Below are 16,944 nucleotides of genomic sequence, written 5' to 3' on the forward strand. Positions count from 1 at the left end.
TCTACTTCACTGTCTCCTTCACATTCTCCTTCAACTTACCGATCCTTCACACACTTTTAAACAAATAATGAATAACAACTACTTAAAAAAATATTGTTCAGCAATGAAGCAATAATTCATGGACATGAAATACATTCCTCATTTCTCTCTCCATTCAACTTCGCAGCTACATAAAGACAGTAACACAGTAAACAAGCCTCCTCCTCCTCAACACACTTCAAGTCATTCTTCCCACACACAGCTGCCACTATCATGCATATTTCAAAGCCTCCATCTGGGCTTGACAACTGTACCTTCCTTTCTTCCAGCCAAAAGAAATACACGTCCTACTCAAACATGCATGGGCAATATCATGCTGTTTATTTCAGAAAAGAAACTGCCACTGATGTTCCAGAACTAGGTCATGTGGGTGTAAGCCCCCATGTTAACCTACATGTTAACCATGTACCTACTATATGTCCACTTTTTCCCTCTTTTTCCAGCCAGAAATTATCTCCAGGAAGAATGTGAGGATTTGTGGTACTTGTCCAGGCTGCTGAATGTCTGATTTTTCTGGATAAAAATCCACTGCTCACATAGGGATTAACTTCACAGTATATATCCAGTATGTTCAACATATCCCAGAAATTCTTGATTTGTGCTGCATGTGCTATACAATGCAGGTACACCTTCTTCTGATCACAAATACGGCAATACTCCCCATGGCTGCTGCAGACTTTGAGGATGCCCTAAATATGCAGACATAAGGACCACATCTTAGACTCTCCTTGCAGCAAGATCATCCTTCCAGCATCACAACCACCCATTCTCAACATCTATGGTAGCAGCCCACACTTTGCCATTTATGCTGCTGCTTCTATTCCTTTCTCCTTCAGCAGCAGCCTTTCCTCTGCTCACCCATCCTATACAATCAAATATGCCTTCCCAGATTCATCATGCAAACAAGCATCCTATCTCTCTCCATCTCTTGCTCTGCAGCAGCTGAGGCGGTATCGGAGTTGAAGACAGTATCCATAGCAAGACTGGGAAAGGGTGAGGCCAAGATAGGATATGATTTTTGTCTTGGAGAGGAGAAGAAAGTGGAAACGGAACGGAAATCAGCGTGGAGCCGCTCCACCAAGGGGTACAAGCTGCTGCTAAGAACAGTGTATTCTCTCATCAGACCTAATAGCAGTCACTGTTCCCCTGACAAATACCCACACATTTCCCACCCCTCTGTGGGCAGCAGTAGCAGCGAGTGAGTCATTGAGTCAGACTGGGTAGGCTGGAGGTGAAGTTTGATTATCTGGACAGTCCTGCTTTAACAGTCAGTCTCAATTGCAGGCCCCACCTCATCCTGCCAAAAACCCCAAAGGCTGAATAGGAGTAATCCATGGGCAGCATCTGGCTCACAAATCACTTCCCAGACCACCTGAGATGGGGGATGGTTTAAAATATAAGTTGTGCAACAAAGATAACTCTATGAAAGGGTTTTAGTAACTATATATCCAGTAAATTTCAGTGGCTTGTATTCTGGGCCTGCAGTTGGTTTAGCTTATGACTCTCCACAGAGGGATGTTGTAAAGCTTAGTTAGCTAGTATTTCGTAAGTGCTTTGAGATCTCATCGTAAAAGGTGCAACAGTACTACAAAGCAATTATACCCTTAGCAAGACACTTGCTACTATGATATATTAATTTTGTCCAAAAGAGAAATCAAAGCTCTCCACGTACATATGCCTTGCTTTTTCCTTGGAAAACGGAAAATTAACAAGATGATATGAAAATAAGTATCTAAAAAATGAACGGACAAGGTTGGCTATTCGGAATAGGAACCTTCTACCTATTTACATTATTTATCTATGCTTTCTTTCAGGAAAACCACTAAGAAGGAAAACTGCAAAGGAGACCCTACTAAAAGCCTAGAGCACTCACTGTACATGCTAGGGAAGAGATACAGCCTACACCTTTTGCCACCTTACAGCCACTACCTGTCTTCCTACTTTAACACTATTTCCAACAAACTGAGATATGGCCTTGATTTCTATAACCTGATCACTCAGGTTTAAAGTTTTTTTTTACTTGTAGTGCTTTGGCATTTTATGTAGACTGCTGGTACATTTAATCATTTCAGCAGTTTCCTCCAGTAAATCAGGAGACATCATATTAATAAAAGATGGGGCTGTTCCAGGTTTCATTCATAATGCTGAATCCTCATTTACCTGGTTTAAAACAATCCTTTAAAAAGGTCGGTTTTCTCTATGGACTTCTGAATATCCAGGATATGTTTTTTATAACACAAGATGCAGAAAATATACATTCAAGGCCAGACTCCTGAAGCTGTGTAGAAGGTGCAGACAAAGAAAACACTGGAGTGACAGAGAAGCAGTGCTAACTGGAGACTGCACCACCAACCCACCGAAGAGATCTCCTCTGACTATATACCACTGAGACACAGGCACATCAGGCAAATAAGCATCTCATATGACTGTTTTACTTCCATCAGAGCAATTCTTTGTCTGGCATAGTATCTGGAACTCTATGTAGTCATATTCATTGAGAACAAGATTCAAAAATGGAAAAATGTCAGGTCTGAGAGGAAAAGACTGGACAAAAGTAGGCTTCACTTATAGCACACTATTATTCTTTGGTTACTTCTTCAAAATACTTACTGATCCCTGTAGACAGGATGCAGTTAATGAAAAAAAAAAGACTCAACAGTATGTTTTTTGGATATGACTTGTTATTCTATCTTCTCCTTCCTTTCACTTTTATATTTCAAATTCACATTTGCTGTCACTACCTCTCAGTACAGATATAATTCCTGTGAATTATAGGATACCTACGAATGATTTGCAACTTTCAAGATTACATTGCTCCCATAACAGTGGTCTTGCCCTTGGTAAAGGAAAATAAAGCAGGTTTTCAATGAATACAGCTGGTAAAATATTTCTGACTTACAATTTCCCACTGCAGATGCTGTTTGCTTTGTAATGTAGATTTCGTCCAAATGTTTTAATGAAAATGATCAAGTGTTTTGTTTTCACTTGGTCAGTCCAACGGCACTGAAACCATGAATTGAAATTTTTCTAATTTTTTTATTAGAAATTGTAAGACTTTTTCTTGCAATTTTGAATAAATTCATAATTTCTATATTTACAATCACACCAGAAGAGATTAAAAAAATCAATAATTTAGGGTCTTATCTTGCAAGGTGCTGAAAACTCTCATATTTATAATTCACATGCAGTATGATGTGGGTGCTAGGTACCATACACAGCTGGAAGCCTGACCACAACTCCTGTACCAATTAAGCAGAAGGGTATGAATCACAGAATCACAGAATGGGTAAGGTTGGAAGGCACCTCTGGAGGCCATCTAGTCCAACTCCCTGCTCAAGCAGGATCACCTAGAGCATGTTAGACAGGATCATGTCCAGGTGGGTATTGGATATCTCCAGAGAAGGAGACACCACAGCCTCTCTGGGCAACCTGTTCCAGTGCTCTGTCACTCTCATAGTAAAGAAATTCCTCCTCATATTCAGGTGGAATTTCCTGTGTTTCAGTTTGTGCCCATTGCCTCTTCTCCTGTCACATGGAACTACTGAATAGAGAGTTTAGCCCAATCCCCTTGACACCTTCCCTTCAGATACTTATAGACGTTGGTAAGATCCCCCCCCCAGGCTGAAGAGGCCCAGCTCTCGCAGCCGTTCCTCATAGGGCAGATGCTCCAGCCCTCTGATCATCCTCGTAGCCCTACACCGGACTCTCTACAGCAGCTCCATGTCTCTCCTGTACTGGGGAAAACAGCTGGGTATGGGTAACAGAGAAACACTATCTGCCTTCTAGCTGCCAGAGGTAATGCCAAAATACTTCTGTAGATCATGACCCTTACAAGACCCACACATTTTACATGATGCTTTATCACGAGGCGGTTGTGAGCATTAGATGCAATGGCATGCCACACAGATCAAACCCTGTGGTAGTGCCAAAGAGCATCTAAGTCCAGTTACTGGAGGGATCTACATTGTATATGTGTATATACTTTTTAGTAACGGACCTTGATCCTGATCAGCTGGGAGCAACAGGACGAAGGCTACTGGTGCTGTTAGTTTTTGTATGAGTGCTGAGTGTTTCTGTTTGTGTTGATCTGCATGGCTGGTCACGTATACACGTGTTGTATACATGTGTTTGTAGGTGTACTTACTGGGCACATGCTCCATCTCTCTACTGGTTGGACCTCGGTACACGGAGCTGCAGCAGGCTCATCTCTATCAGGCTATGAGATTCAGCAACCTCTCACAAGAATGGAAATGCTTCCATGAAGGTTTGTGTAGAAAGTTACCACTATGAAATGCAGCTTTTCCCCTTCCCCTGCTTCTGTATTCTAAACCATAACAGGTATATACACCTGCAGTACACACCTGCATGCACTCCCAAGTCACTTACACAAGCAAGGACTAAATACTTACATATGCTCACACAAAAAAGAAGGCTTTTCCTATTAACAACAATAATAATCAGTAAGCTAGGCAATATTTCAAAATATTTTTGTATGCCTCACTGAATGCAGCCTGTTTCCATCCTTACAATGACAATTATGCGATCAATTTACTTATTACAGAATATAAAACACAACTAAAATAATTTCAGCATCTCACTAAAAATATATAAATCAAAAAAAAAAAAAAAAAAAAGAAAATGTTTGAATAAATACTGATCAACGATTATCCCATACTCCACATTATTTAGATTTTTGAATTGAAACATCAATTTCTATCAAGGATCTGTTTCTGAATTGGAAAATTTATCATTAAAAAATTGCATGTCAGACCAAAAAAAGTGACCAGATTTTAAAACCATAATAAACATTACAATCTTGATCCATTATGCTGAACACTTATGGGTGTTTTATCCTGTAACCCAGATGGTTAAAAACTCACTCAAAACTAGCAAGCAAACGTAAGACTTGTACATAATAACATGATTCTGAAAGCTGTTTCTCTGAGGCTATCACTAGACTGAAATCAAGCCTTTCTGAAGAGAAATGATTGATTCTTCATTTCTGCTGGGCTACACAGTGCTTTAAAAAGACATGATAATGAAACTGTATAGGTCAGGTATTTGGTATAGACAGGGTGAGGGTGCAGAAAATAAAACAGCGAATGAACAGTGAGAAAAGACAGGATGTATGCATGGTGGGAAAAGAGTCTAATGAGTACAGTGTTAATAAAAACCAGAAACACTAGACAGGAGAACATAGGCTTTTGGAAGAAGATTTGTTGAGCAACTGGATCTGAGATACACAGATAAAAGATCAAGGAGATAGTGCTAGGTAAGAAGAGATTAGAAGGAATGGGGGTATTAGAAGGGGATGCACCAGTTGCTACGAGCAAAGAAGAGCAGAAAAAATAGTGACACCTAACAGCTGTCTGTAACTCAGTAGCCTAAGTGATAAGGGCAAGAGTGGAAAAGGACAAAGTGGAAACATCTTCATTCACACGGCTCATAGTAGATACAGAATCAGCCCCTGCACACCCTAAAAGACATTTATAGTTTTTTTTTAGATGTTGCAGTAGGACGAATAACACAGAATATTATCCCTGGAAATTTAGAGGTGTTTAGCTTATGAAATTAGGCTGGCATGGAAGTCAAGGCCATCTGAATACCAATCTTCCATAATCATATGTTTAGAATTAGGAACAATCATTAGCTTCTCAATAAATACAGGAATATCCCTTTCTAGCCATGGTAGGTCATGAGACAGCTGACCTTAAAGCTGTCTGTTCTCTCTTGTTAGCTGGAGTTCTCTGACATTCAAAAACTTAAGTGTTTTGTACTTCAAACCAAAATTTTCTAACTGTGGTTCATTAACTGGTCAACTAAAATGATTTCAGTAGTAACAGGCCATTTTACTCCTAAATGTGGAGAGATGACAGAACAGATTTTATAAATGCAGTTTAGTGTTTTCATATGATGCGCAGCATGAGTAAGTAACAATTATGTCAAATCTATGCAAAGATGCATATGCATTACCAAAAGCCCCAAATCCCTTTTAGCTTCCGGAATGCCCAGTTTAAAAGTACAGTGCTGCACACCAGTTGTACAAGGTAAAGGTTTCTTTCATGATTCATTCATTCCCCAGAGCTACCCCTGGAAAGCACAGGAATGCAGCTAATTGTGTCTAATGCACATGCAGATTTTCAGTTCTTGGAACACAGCTATAACGAGTAAATTAAGGTCAAGAAAGTCTTCACAGCATGGAGTTTTAATGTGCTGAAGTGAACAGCAAATGGGGACTTCTGCATCTGTCAATGCATATGGCTTCTAACTAAGGGCAAAGTTTTGCAAGCACCTTCCGCTCTGCAGAAGAGTGCTAAGCTAAACAGGCTGTGTGCAGGGTAGTGGTACTGTATAATGTGTGTGTGTGGGGGTGTGTGTGTGTGTGTATGGCTGTGAGTGTGGGTATGTGGTTGTGGGTATATGGTTGTGCAGGAGAAAGAAATGGGGGAGGGGACAATAGAGGAAAGGGAGTCTGAGACCTAACACATGCAGTTTTTGCTACAGAGTACTGGCTACACATCTTGTTTTTCCTCTTATCATCCTCACAGCTGCCAGCCAAACACCTAAATAACAGTTTGTTGCAACACCAGGCTCATCAGCATGGTGCACTCTTTTACCTACTCACCTCAGGTACAAAGTCATCCTATTAGCTCTTCCTTTCCTCTCCCACTTTCTCTGCACCCTTCAGAGAGCTGAGCCTGAACAAGTAGCTGGGCATAAAAAGCCCAATCTTCTCTAGAGCAAACTGTTCTACTGAAGTGTCTCAGGATCAGAGAAATGCTAGGCTGAACGTCAGTCATATGAAATGCTTCCACCACTTTAGCCACAAGCTCTTTAAGTGTCTTACAGTGAAAACATGCCTTCTGCATTCATACATTTATCATTTTATATAACAGTATTAAAAGTCAATAGTTTCTTTTCTTTCTCTTGCATCTGATGAAGTACATTTAGGAGCATATGCCACCTGTGCTCTGCATGTGGAACTCCCACTCCCACCAGATTCTAATAATAATAGCAATAATAATAAATAACAATTTGTTACTTATGTGGTGCCAGGACCAAAAGGCTTCGAGATACCTGATAAAGTATACACAAATGGAGCGCACACACACACAAAAACTAAGTAAATTCACCATCAGGTGCAAAAAACCCTAGGTTTAAAAAAAAAAGATTTTAGCAGTTTACAAAGGCAGGCAGAGCTTTTCAAAAGCATGCAGGAGCCAATCAATTCCCAATACAATAAAGTTCCTTATTAAGTCCTAATACATCCAACTCAAGTAATCTAAAGTGTCTAATACCATTCCTAGAGGTTTACGGTTCATTTAAGTTGTTTCACATAAACTAACTCATGGCACCTCCCCCTCCACTACCTTTCTTGCCCATTCAGATATGGTTTACTTATACCTTGCTTTATAAGAAAAGTTAGCAAGTAATTAGTAAGTTAGCAAGGGATTTGGCCTTCTACTCTCCTGCACCTTCTGCTCGAGTTTACCTTTACCAGGACACCTAACATTCAGCTGGTAAAAATTCAGCGGTACTACTTTTGTCTTAAGCTATACTGTAGACTGTCCTCAAGCACTTCGTAACTAATGTGACAAACACCGACAAAAATACCTGAGCTATGTCAGTTGCATATATTTCAGAGGAAATGATATAATTGTACCCTTTGGCAAATGTGTTCATGGAAAATCCTACCGTAAACAGGATGCTTGCAAGGACAGTGGCAAGACAAGATATTCAGGGAACATAGCATCAGCCATTCAAATGTTTGCTTCAGACTCCAGAGGGTAAATTGCATAGACTGACCTAAGTCTTCAGGTCAAGACTTCAGGACAGACCAAAAATCTTCAAATAAATGAAAATCAGCTTCTAATTTCCTCCCAGCATTTTGCATAAGCTTAATTGTTTCTAGCCAATAGAATATCTAAATTTTGCAGTATATTGCCAAAAAAAAACAACAAACAATGTCAAATATTTTTGAGGAGAGTGTAAAATACTCTGAGGTGACTGGCAAATTGATGATGAAAATCCTCTGAATGCTTAATCCCATGAATTGAGGGGGAACCACCAGATTTTCAGGTTTTTATTTAAGTCTTACAAAAGCATACTTGGAAAGTTTAATTTAGTTTAAATTCTTCCTTTCAGGAAGTCCAGAAGTATTACTTCAGCTTTCAATGGATTTTTTTCTTCAAATTTAACTTTTCCATCCACTGAAATTAATTATACTTTTTTTTCAGTTGTATTAAATTTACTATATTGAGTTGAAGAAAAATCTTGCATAGTAAATGATAAGAATAACATAAGAAAGGCTGTAAGGCTTTGAAGGTAAATAACAAATTCAGAGTTTTCAAAAGTAGGGTATAGAGGAAAATACAGCTATTAAAATAAATGCAGGTGAATAAGGCAAAACTTGGAAAAGCTCTCATTAGAAAATATATTCACTCCATTCACAGTACCAACAAAAAATTTGGGCTTCACTTAGGTCCTCAAAATAATTCTAGGCAATGTCGATTTTCTTTTCACCTTATATGCCGTATATATACCTGGACATCTCAAGGTGAGAAGACCAGATTTAGCAGATTAAGCAATTTAAAAGAACAAAAATGTACATGAGAGGAATTTGATGTTTTACACGTGCGCACTACAAGCAATAATATAATTTACTTTTGAGTATAAAAATGTGTCCAGTATCGTGTGAATTTCTTACATGCCAGTTCTTGTTTCTCTAACCCTGCTGAAAGCATACAAACCTTCCACTGGTGTTGGGCTCTTTAACATTTAATCACTGGAGTTCCATTATCAATTAAAACTGCAAATAACAAGGAATTTTCCATCTTTGCTGAGCTCCTCCCAGCATTAGAGACTAAATTAAACTACCACAATTAGAAAAATGCTTTCCAAATACCACAGTAAGATAGGCAGGCAGTGACAACTCCAATGAGTAGGGAAATCATCAGTGATAGGGAAAGTCACAGCACAGAAGTGGCTGCATGCAATGGAAGGAATCTGAGATACTTTAATTTTATTGCTTTGTTTAGATAAACATTTGGCATAATCTCTTGAAACAAATCTACACTGTACCACATTTAATATATTGCAGAATTGCCTGTTTCTTTCAACTCTGATTAAATTTTATTGTAGTTTCATTTTGTTCAAATTTGCATACATATTTCTGTGGAATGTCAGGGTTCTTTATGTAATTTCATAAAGTTTTTCTATTTATGCCTTTAAACAACTTTATGTCATTGTGTTGTACTGTGGCTTATTAGCATATTTCAATCTCCATCAAACCTATAATAAAAGATTACTGAGGTTATTACAGTCTTAAAATTCTAAACTTTAGCTTTTATTGTTTGAGTGGTTCCCTACATTCAGTTACAGAGATCAAGTTTAATTTTTTTTTTTCAGCTTAAAGATAAAACAAATACCCATGTGAACTTCTACTCTAATATTTTTGTACATCCTCAACTTGTTGTAGCTGCAAAGATTCCAGGAAAATTTGATTTTTATTAAAAACAATTCTAACTTAAAACACTAAGTTTGAAATTTTCTATCCTAGTTAAGGATTTAATAGGCTATATAAATCTTTAGTAGAACTTAAGAAGGATTGTCTCACAAAATTTGCTTCTTGTATAAACTTGCACGGCCTCATTAATATAATATAAATACAGTTATAATGTAAAAAATATATCAACGAAATATTTTATTATGGACTTACATTTATAACAAATCAAGGACGTTCAAAACCTCAATTTTGATTTCAGCATAGGAACTCCCTGAGGTACACTAGATGTGTTATTATTATTCAAACAACTGTTTAAAATACAGTAATGTTATGAACTTTGCCATATGGGGGCATATAAGAATAATCTAGCTATCCCTGCCACTAAAATAAAATTATAAAGAAAATCCTCCAAATGTAATGCAACGTATTTAAGACTTTTTTTCAAAGGGGAATAGAAAATCCACTAAACCAGCTTCTTGAAGTTGTCATCATTTGAAACCGTTCTGGCAAAACCCTACCGATTTGTCATTGTTTCATAATATAGCACTATAACCTAAGTTATGAAATAATATTACTGCCATTAGTTATATCTATAATCATAGTAAGTGATCCCAATTTGTCCTCTCTTCAGCCAAGCCTGCTGCCAACACAAACATTTCCTGACAGACACAATTTTCCCAAGAATTGCCAAATTAAATGTTTAACATATTTAAGTCCAACTGTAAAATAAAAACATGCTAATAGAATGTGGAAATTGAACTCTTCAATGCAGTTCTCAAATCCCTTTCAATCTGTAACAGCACTACAAAAACCAAGTGGAAAATATGGTCTATGAATAAGAAATGGTGATACTATTACATTTTATTACTGCACTGACAGCACAATACATAACTGTTTCTCTGACATATTTACAGCCTAAGAATGAAAAAAAAATCTAAAACATACACTTATTAAAAGGCTCTGTTACATATATCATTGCCTTTTCTCACAAATGCATTAAGCGCAATTAAGAAACCTCACCTTGTTATTCTTCAAAGAGCAATCTCTTAAGTTTCTCTGTAGACTGATAAACACTGGCTATTGTATTCTCTGTTATAGTAAAGAACACTGAGATATTTAGAAATGGTGATGAATTACCTCTGGGAGTAATAAATAATAATATTTTACACTTCTGTAATCTTTTCATACAGAAGCAATAAAACACTTGACAAAGGTGCGTGACTATCAGGGCAACTCAACAGATGATGAAAGAGAAAAGCAGAAGGTGAAATTAATTTCATCAAAGGAAAACTGGGAAAAGTGTCATATAATTATATTCCTCAGACTGTGGAATTTGTTTTCACTTGTGACCTCTGGGTTGTGGTAAGTTTAACCTGCACACTTTGCAATGAAACTTGCTCAATTTCAGATGCCAGGCTGCTGGCACAGTTTGGAAGAACACAAATTGCCTTTTAATCTCCAGACATCAGCTAGGAACTGTAGAAGTTCAAGAACCTCATGTAAAAGAAACTAAGAGTTTACAGAAGCCAATCAAAAGAATCTCATAATTTTTAACACAACAACAGAAATAAATGAAGGACAATAGCACACATACTAGATGTTAGGTATATATATATATGACAATAGAATTAAATTTGTGAAGTATTTGATTGCTTGGATAATGATTGACACAGTAAATCAATGTTACTTTCAAAATTCTGCTTTACCTTGAAGAGGTAAAGAGCAAAATCTGTACTTTGTCGTTATAATTTAATTAATATTAGCGGTAAGAGAGTCTGTGTAATGTAATAGCATATTATGAATATTAAGGCATTGTGATTTTATAAGGTAACCAATAAATCTATCGCTAATACACAGGTTATTTTATTTTATAACAGGTAATGACTATATTGACTGTTTGCAATTCAGATGGCTTTTTGACCTTTACTTAAGGAAAACTCCCAATTTATTCTTCACTTCTGAATCTTCCGGCCTCTGACATTTTCTGGTCATCTTACTTCTCATTATCATCACTAAACCAAACTTGGGCATATCCCATCAAGAATATTTAGATGGGATTTTTTTTACGCATGCATTACCCAAAGCATTTTTACTCATGTTTTAAGCTGTTAGATTTCTTCTTATCTAGAAAATGTACCTCATATAATTTAATATAAATAACACACTAAGTAAGTTTAACTTAAATGATAGGTATACAAACCCTAGTTTCTAGTCCTATTCTTGATAATATGCCTCTCTAAAGTTTTCCAAAGGGAAGAAATAAACTAAGTTCTGATGACTCATTTAAACTTAATCAAATTAAAGACATTTTCTGCATGTACAGCAAAAATGTGCTTGTGAACAAAACTGATACATGTCTTTTGCAGAACCCAGGCCATGTATAAAAGTAAATACAGGCAAACAGACACTTTTGCTTTTTTAATGAATAATAAAAGTACGAGGCCTGACAAGTCTGTATATAATTAATTCCTCTCTAGCTTTGGTTGCCCTGAATCAAGAAGTATGAATACCATGTTAACATTCTGTTATTCAAAATAGGACTGTTAACAAATCATAAAACCTGAGACTCCTTCTAAAATTATAGCCTTGGTTTCTGTCTCTGTAACTATCTGTCTGAGATCCCTTAAGGTCAAAAAAAACCCAAACTGTATTTTGTTACTATATGTTTATTTATATGCAATTGTATCGTGTTTTATTCTAGCATTGTTTGAGGAATAAAGTTTTCATAGAAATTGCACAATGAAAAATGGAAGCTATTTATACTAGGGCATCCTTTGTTAATGAGACATATGGTCTTCCTTTGGCACTTGCAGGCTCCACTTAATTCCAAACACAAATTCTATTTATTTTTTTGCCTCCTCTCTCCACAGTAGTAAGAGAACCAAGAGAAACTGAAGAACAAAACTTAATCCTTACAATAGTAAGAATCCTGTCATTTTAGACAAGTTGGTGCAAAGGATTCCTAAACAAATGTATGTATGTTTATGAAGACAGGGATGTGACTGCAATGTATGCCAGATGACCCCGTTATCTTTAATTCTGCTACCTCAAGTGCTTAAAGAACTGAACAAACAGTACTACAAGTGGGGAAGACTTGTGTGGCTGACCAACCTGCTGCAATTAATCCTTTCATACTGGCATCATTTTCACCCTAACCTAACTTTTCCTATGAGGCTCAACAATAAATTCATGAGTTGTGGTGCAGGGATCAGTGCAGCAGTCCAGTACTGAAGTACCAGAACCTGTAAATAGTGAATCTGAGTCTAAAAAGGTAGCTATACAGATCTCTTGAAATATCTTGAATCTAATTCTTTGCCTTTTGAATGAAACAAAACATCATGGCGCAGTTATGAAGCAGCCTGAATATTCAGCTCAATAATTTAATCTGCCTGGCTTAGTGACTGATCTGGGCAGCAACTGATCACCTCTGCATACCTCAGCTTACCTCTGTATAAAATGAAGATAAGGATACTGCTGTTTTCTAAAGGATTTTGGAAGTTTGAAGAGGAGAAATGATTGCTAGCAGCAACAGTGAGGAACATCACCAGTGTACTGACAGTACAATATTCATTTCAGAACATCTCTTCATAAATCAAAAAAAATCCCCTCTATTGACATGGATATTTTAGGGAGAGTGGCCACCACATTCACAACTGCAAAGAAACTGAGACAGTACAAGACAGTATATAACAATAGTTAAAGTCATCAGTAATGCTTATTCTCTCCTTTACTCCAAGGACAGGAGACATTAAGCATGAATATCAGCATCTAAGTAAATATTACTTAGGTATGAACGTGCAAAATATTATTGTACGAAAATCTAAAATAACATGGATGGGAAGGTAAAACAGATAAATGCAAACTTTCAGAAACGGCAAGTCACTGCACTCTCTAAAAGATATCCTCTTTTCAAACAACATAGCATTGCGCAGAATATTAAAATCTTTAGCTTTGTATTGAACAAATTCCTCTTAATGCTCAACTGCTATAAACAATCTAAAGCTTATAGATCTACTTTTCATATTAATATATATATTTTGAGCATTTTGCTATGCCTTATATTTTACTTTAAAGGTGTTTTAGTTCTTACTTTAGATAAGTTTAGATTAGTTTTTCATAATTTGATTCAAAATCATGCTACATGCAAATAACTAAATAGCACCTCTGCAAAGCCAGCTATCTAAATCTCTGAGGCACTTACTGATGCTGAGAGTGAAATGTCCCACTACAACCAGATATATAGAAAAGATTCCAAAACGATTTTCACATTCAGTTCATAAAGTCACTTCTACAAAAACTAGTAGCATTTTCTGGAAACCAAAAGAACTTCTACATGCTCCTGTGATGTCAAAGATGAAATCTCTGCTTGTGGAGGAACAATCTGTAGCAAAAACATGTCTGCCTAAACCCTGGCATTGGTGTTATTTTGTCTAGACAGCCTTTGAATATGACTGACACAGCAACATGGCACATGGTTGAAGAAACTGAAACTTACGGACGAGCTTTTTAAAACTTAGTTAACATACAGGATTTTGGAAGTGTGCCTAACATCCTTGAACCACTCCTCCTGGAATCCTCCTCAGGAATCGCAACAAAATTTTGCTTCTTGAAGTCTCCCAGTTGTCCCAGGAGACAAAGAAAGATCTGCTCAGATAAGATGCTACCAGAGGTATTTGGACAGAATTAAATATTGTTAACAAGTTGAGCAGGCAATCTGCTGACTAGGCATCAAGAAAGAAAAGTAGTTGTGTCCATTATTTGGAAGGAATCAAGATTATTAGGAACTATTAACCTTTTCTTGACCACCAGACTTGACTATGGGTAAGACATGACATCTATGAGCTAAAGGACAGAAGTGACTAATTGCAGCTGACAACTGCTCTAGTCTTTGTTTTATAAAGCATTACACATTTACTTGACCTTCTGGGCTGTGTCAGAAGTAGCCTGAAACATGTATACTTTGGTGGGAAAGTCCACATGAACTTGTCATAGACAGTACACTGTAATTTCTTGGGAAATAATGAATATCATGCACTCTCAAATGTCACTTGCAGTGCATGACAAACAGTCTTAGTCCACTTAATACTCCAGGGACTGTTCGAACTATAAAAACAGAGAAAAAGGTGAAGGAGATTCAAATACAAGGTTGTCGCCTTTTAGCTTTAGTTGGTTCACATCCAATTCAACTGTCACTGAAGTCAACAGCTCCACCTTGACTTAATGGCATTTGACTCTAACTTCTATCAATCAGTATCACTGATGGTACTGTTCAGCAGCCCAAAAAGGAAAAAAAAGAAAAAAAATTTAGACATTAGTTTGCATTCCAGAAAAAAATCCAGGCCTTAAGACACCCTTTTACAATGGTAGTAAAACTATTCATTTGGCCATGGATCGTCAGAGGTCCAGTCAATTTTTGGCACTCATCAACAACAAAAAAAACTGTCTTGGTTAAATAAAAAATATAGTAGTTGTTTCTTTTCTCTAAAAAAAATAAATATGGAGCTCAATGGACCTTATCTTAATGCTGTGCGCACCTGACCTACTAGGTTAAGTTTTTGAGTTTGGTTTCCAAATTCACAAACTCAACCCACTGACTGGCTATCAAATGAGTAGGCAGTTAATATAGCAATACTTGTGAAACAAGAATGGGGTCCTGAGAAAGGTTTTATCGCAAGGGAACACTGAAATAGAGGCTTTTTCAGACTTTCTAACTCAGTAGGAACTATAAAATGTATTGTCTAATTACACTCTGGGTTCATAAAAAGAAAAAAAATGCTTTGACTCTAGGTGCTAGATGAAAGTTGCTATCTTATTTCTGCATTAGGAACCAACTTTCTCTTCCCATCTCTTTTCCTCCCATCCCTCTCCTCCCAAGTGCACTGGAAGCAACCCTGCTATGGAGGCAGCAGGGTACAAAATTGGGGGCAAAAATGGCCCGTGACCAGCAAGGTTCAGCCGCAGCACCTGGGGGTTTCCAGCAGGCTTACTAAACACCTGATAGTTCAGGATCTGGATCCTTATGAAGAAAGGGGAGAAGAAACATCTTTGGTTTAATAGGTTGATTTATGAGTCTGGAACCAAAGCGAACTGGATCTGGCAAGTCGAGTCGCTCAGTAGGTTTTGTGTTACTCTCTTGCTAGCACCTGCCGGGAAAGATTCCTCCGGTGGATCGGAGGGAACAAGGCATGCCTTCTACGTAGACAGCACGTTTTATGAGGTTGGAGCCAAACACTGCGACCAGCAGGTTCTGGTGTTTAGTGCCAACCATTATAAAGAAGGCGAAACATGGCACAAGCGTTGCCACAACGGGGCTCCGTGCCGCCGCGGCCCGCTGGCACGCGGCAGCTCCGTGGCTTTTTCCGTGTCTTGTCTCCTCGCCAACCGCCCAGCTCCGTCGCGCCCGACTGGCTCCTCTCACGGCTGGCCGGGGAGTCACAACATGTCGCCGTCCCGCTTTAAGGTCACCTCATGGCGCTGCTGTCGAGCGGGACCGTACCGCTGGGGGAGGGGGGAGGGGGGCGGGCCCGCCTCCGCGCGCGGCAGCGGCCGTTACGCGGGCGGGCCCTGGAGGGGGCACGGGCCGGGGCCGGGGCACTTACCAGGTCTATGAAGGTCAGAAATTTCCAGCTGCCTCCATAGGTCTGATGCGCGGGCATGTCAATGGCCTTGTAATTGCACAGGATGGAGCAATAGGACAGGAGGATGGCGGCGCGCAGCACCTGGCACGGCACCAGCGCCATGTTGCACGCTGCGCAGGGGCGGCCTCCGCGGCGGCGGGCGCAGAGGCAGCGCTGCCCTGTGGGTGTGTCGGTGCGGGCGGGCCCCCGTGCGCCCCGGCTGTGCGGCGGCGACGGGTGTCCCCCGGGGCCGAGGCAGCGGGGAGAAGCGGTGGTGGCGGCGGCGGCGAGCGGCGGGGCCGGCGCTATTGCGCGTGCCGGCGCGCTCCCGAGCCGCGGCGCCGCCGCCGGGCCGGGGCGAGCAGGCCGCGCGTTGCCGAGTGGCCGCAGGACCAGGCCCGCCCGCCTCCGCTTCCGCGCGGGGCCGGCTGCGCCGCTCTGCCTGGCCCTGGCAGGTGGCGCCGGGGGCGGCCGCGGCCCTCCGGCCAGGGACGCGCGTCCCACGGGGGTGCTCGCCCAGCCGCGAAGCAGTGAGCGTGTTTGTGGACTGGTGCGGGGTAAGAGAAATCATTCTGGCTGCCCGCATTCATTTTCAAACAAAATTCTAAAAGAAAATTCAGGCTCAGTCTTTCCCATCTGCAACTACGTTTTGTAATTACTGTGCAATGAACTGCTGTTTCGCATACGCGCTCCTGTGGCGACTGCAGCCCCTTTGCCCCCCCGCCGCAGCGCACGCTGCTGCCGGCGTCGCAGGGGCACGGCGGGAGCCCGGGGCGGGCCGGC

General features: G+C 39.6%; 1 protein-coding gene across 3 annotated transcripts in view; it reads right to left on the bottom strand.

Annotated features, from left to right (window-relative positions):
- The window catches only part of AIG1 (androgen induced 1), a 129,136-nt gene extending 112,690 nt beyond the window's left edge, over positions 1 to 16,446 (bottom strand). For 2 of the 3 annotated variants that reach the window (XM_062572450.1, XM_062572455.1), the window contains exon 1: positions 16,144 to 16,446. In XM_062572450.1, coding sequence (XP_062428434.1) covers positions 16,144 to 16,284 — 141 coding nt within the window. In that variant the 5' untranslated portion in view covers positions 16,285 to 16,446. Of the gene's footprint in view, positions 1 to 15,579; positions 16,022 to 16,143 lie in introns of those variants that run through there. The other variant, XM_062572456.1, reaches the window with a different exon arrangement.
- Between the last annotated feature and the right edge of the window lie 498 nt (positions 16,447 to 16,944).

Source organism: Rhea pennata, chromosome 3 (genome assembly GCF_028389875.1).
Source record: "Rhea pennata isolate bPtePen1 chromosome 3, bPtePen1.pri, whole genome shotgun sequence".
NCBI classification, from domain to species: Eukaryota; Metazoa; Chordata; class Aves; order Rheiformes; family Rheidae; genus Rhea; species Rhea pennata.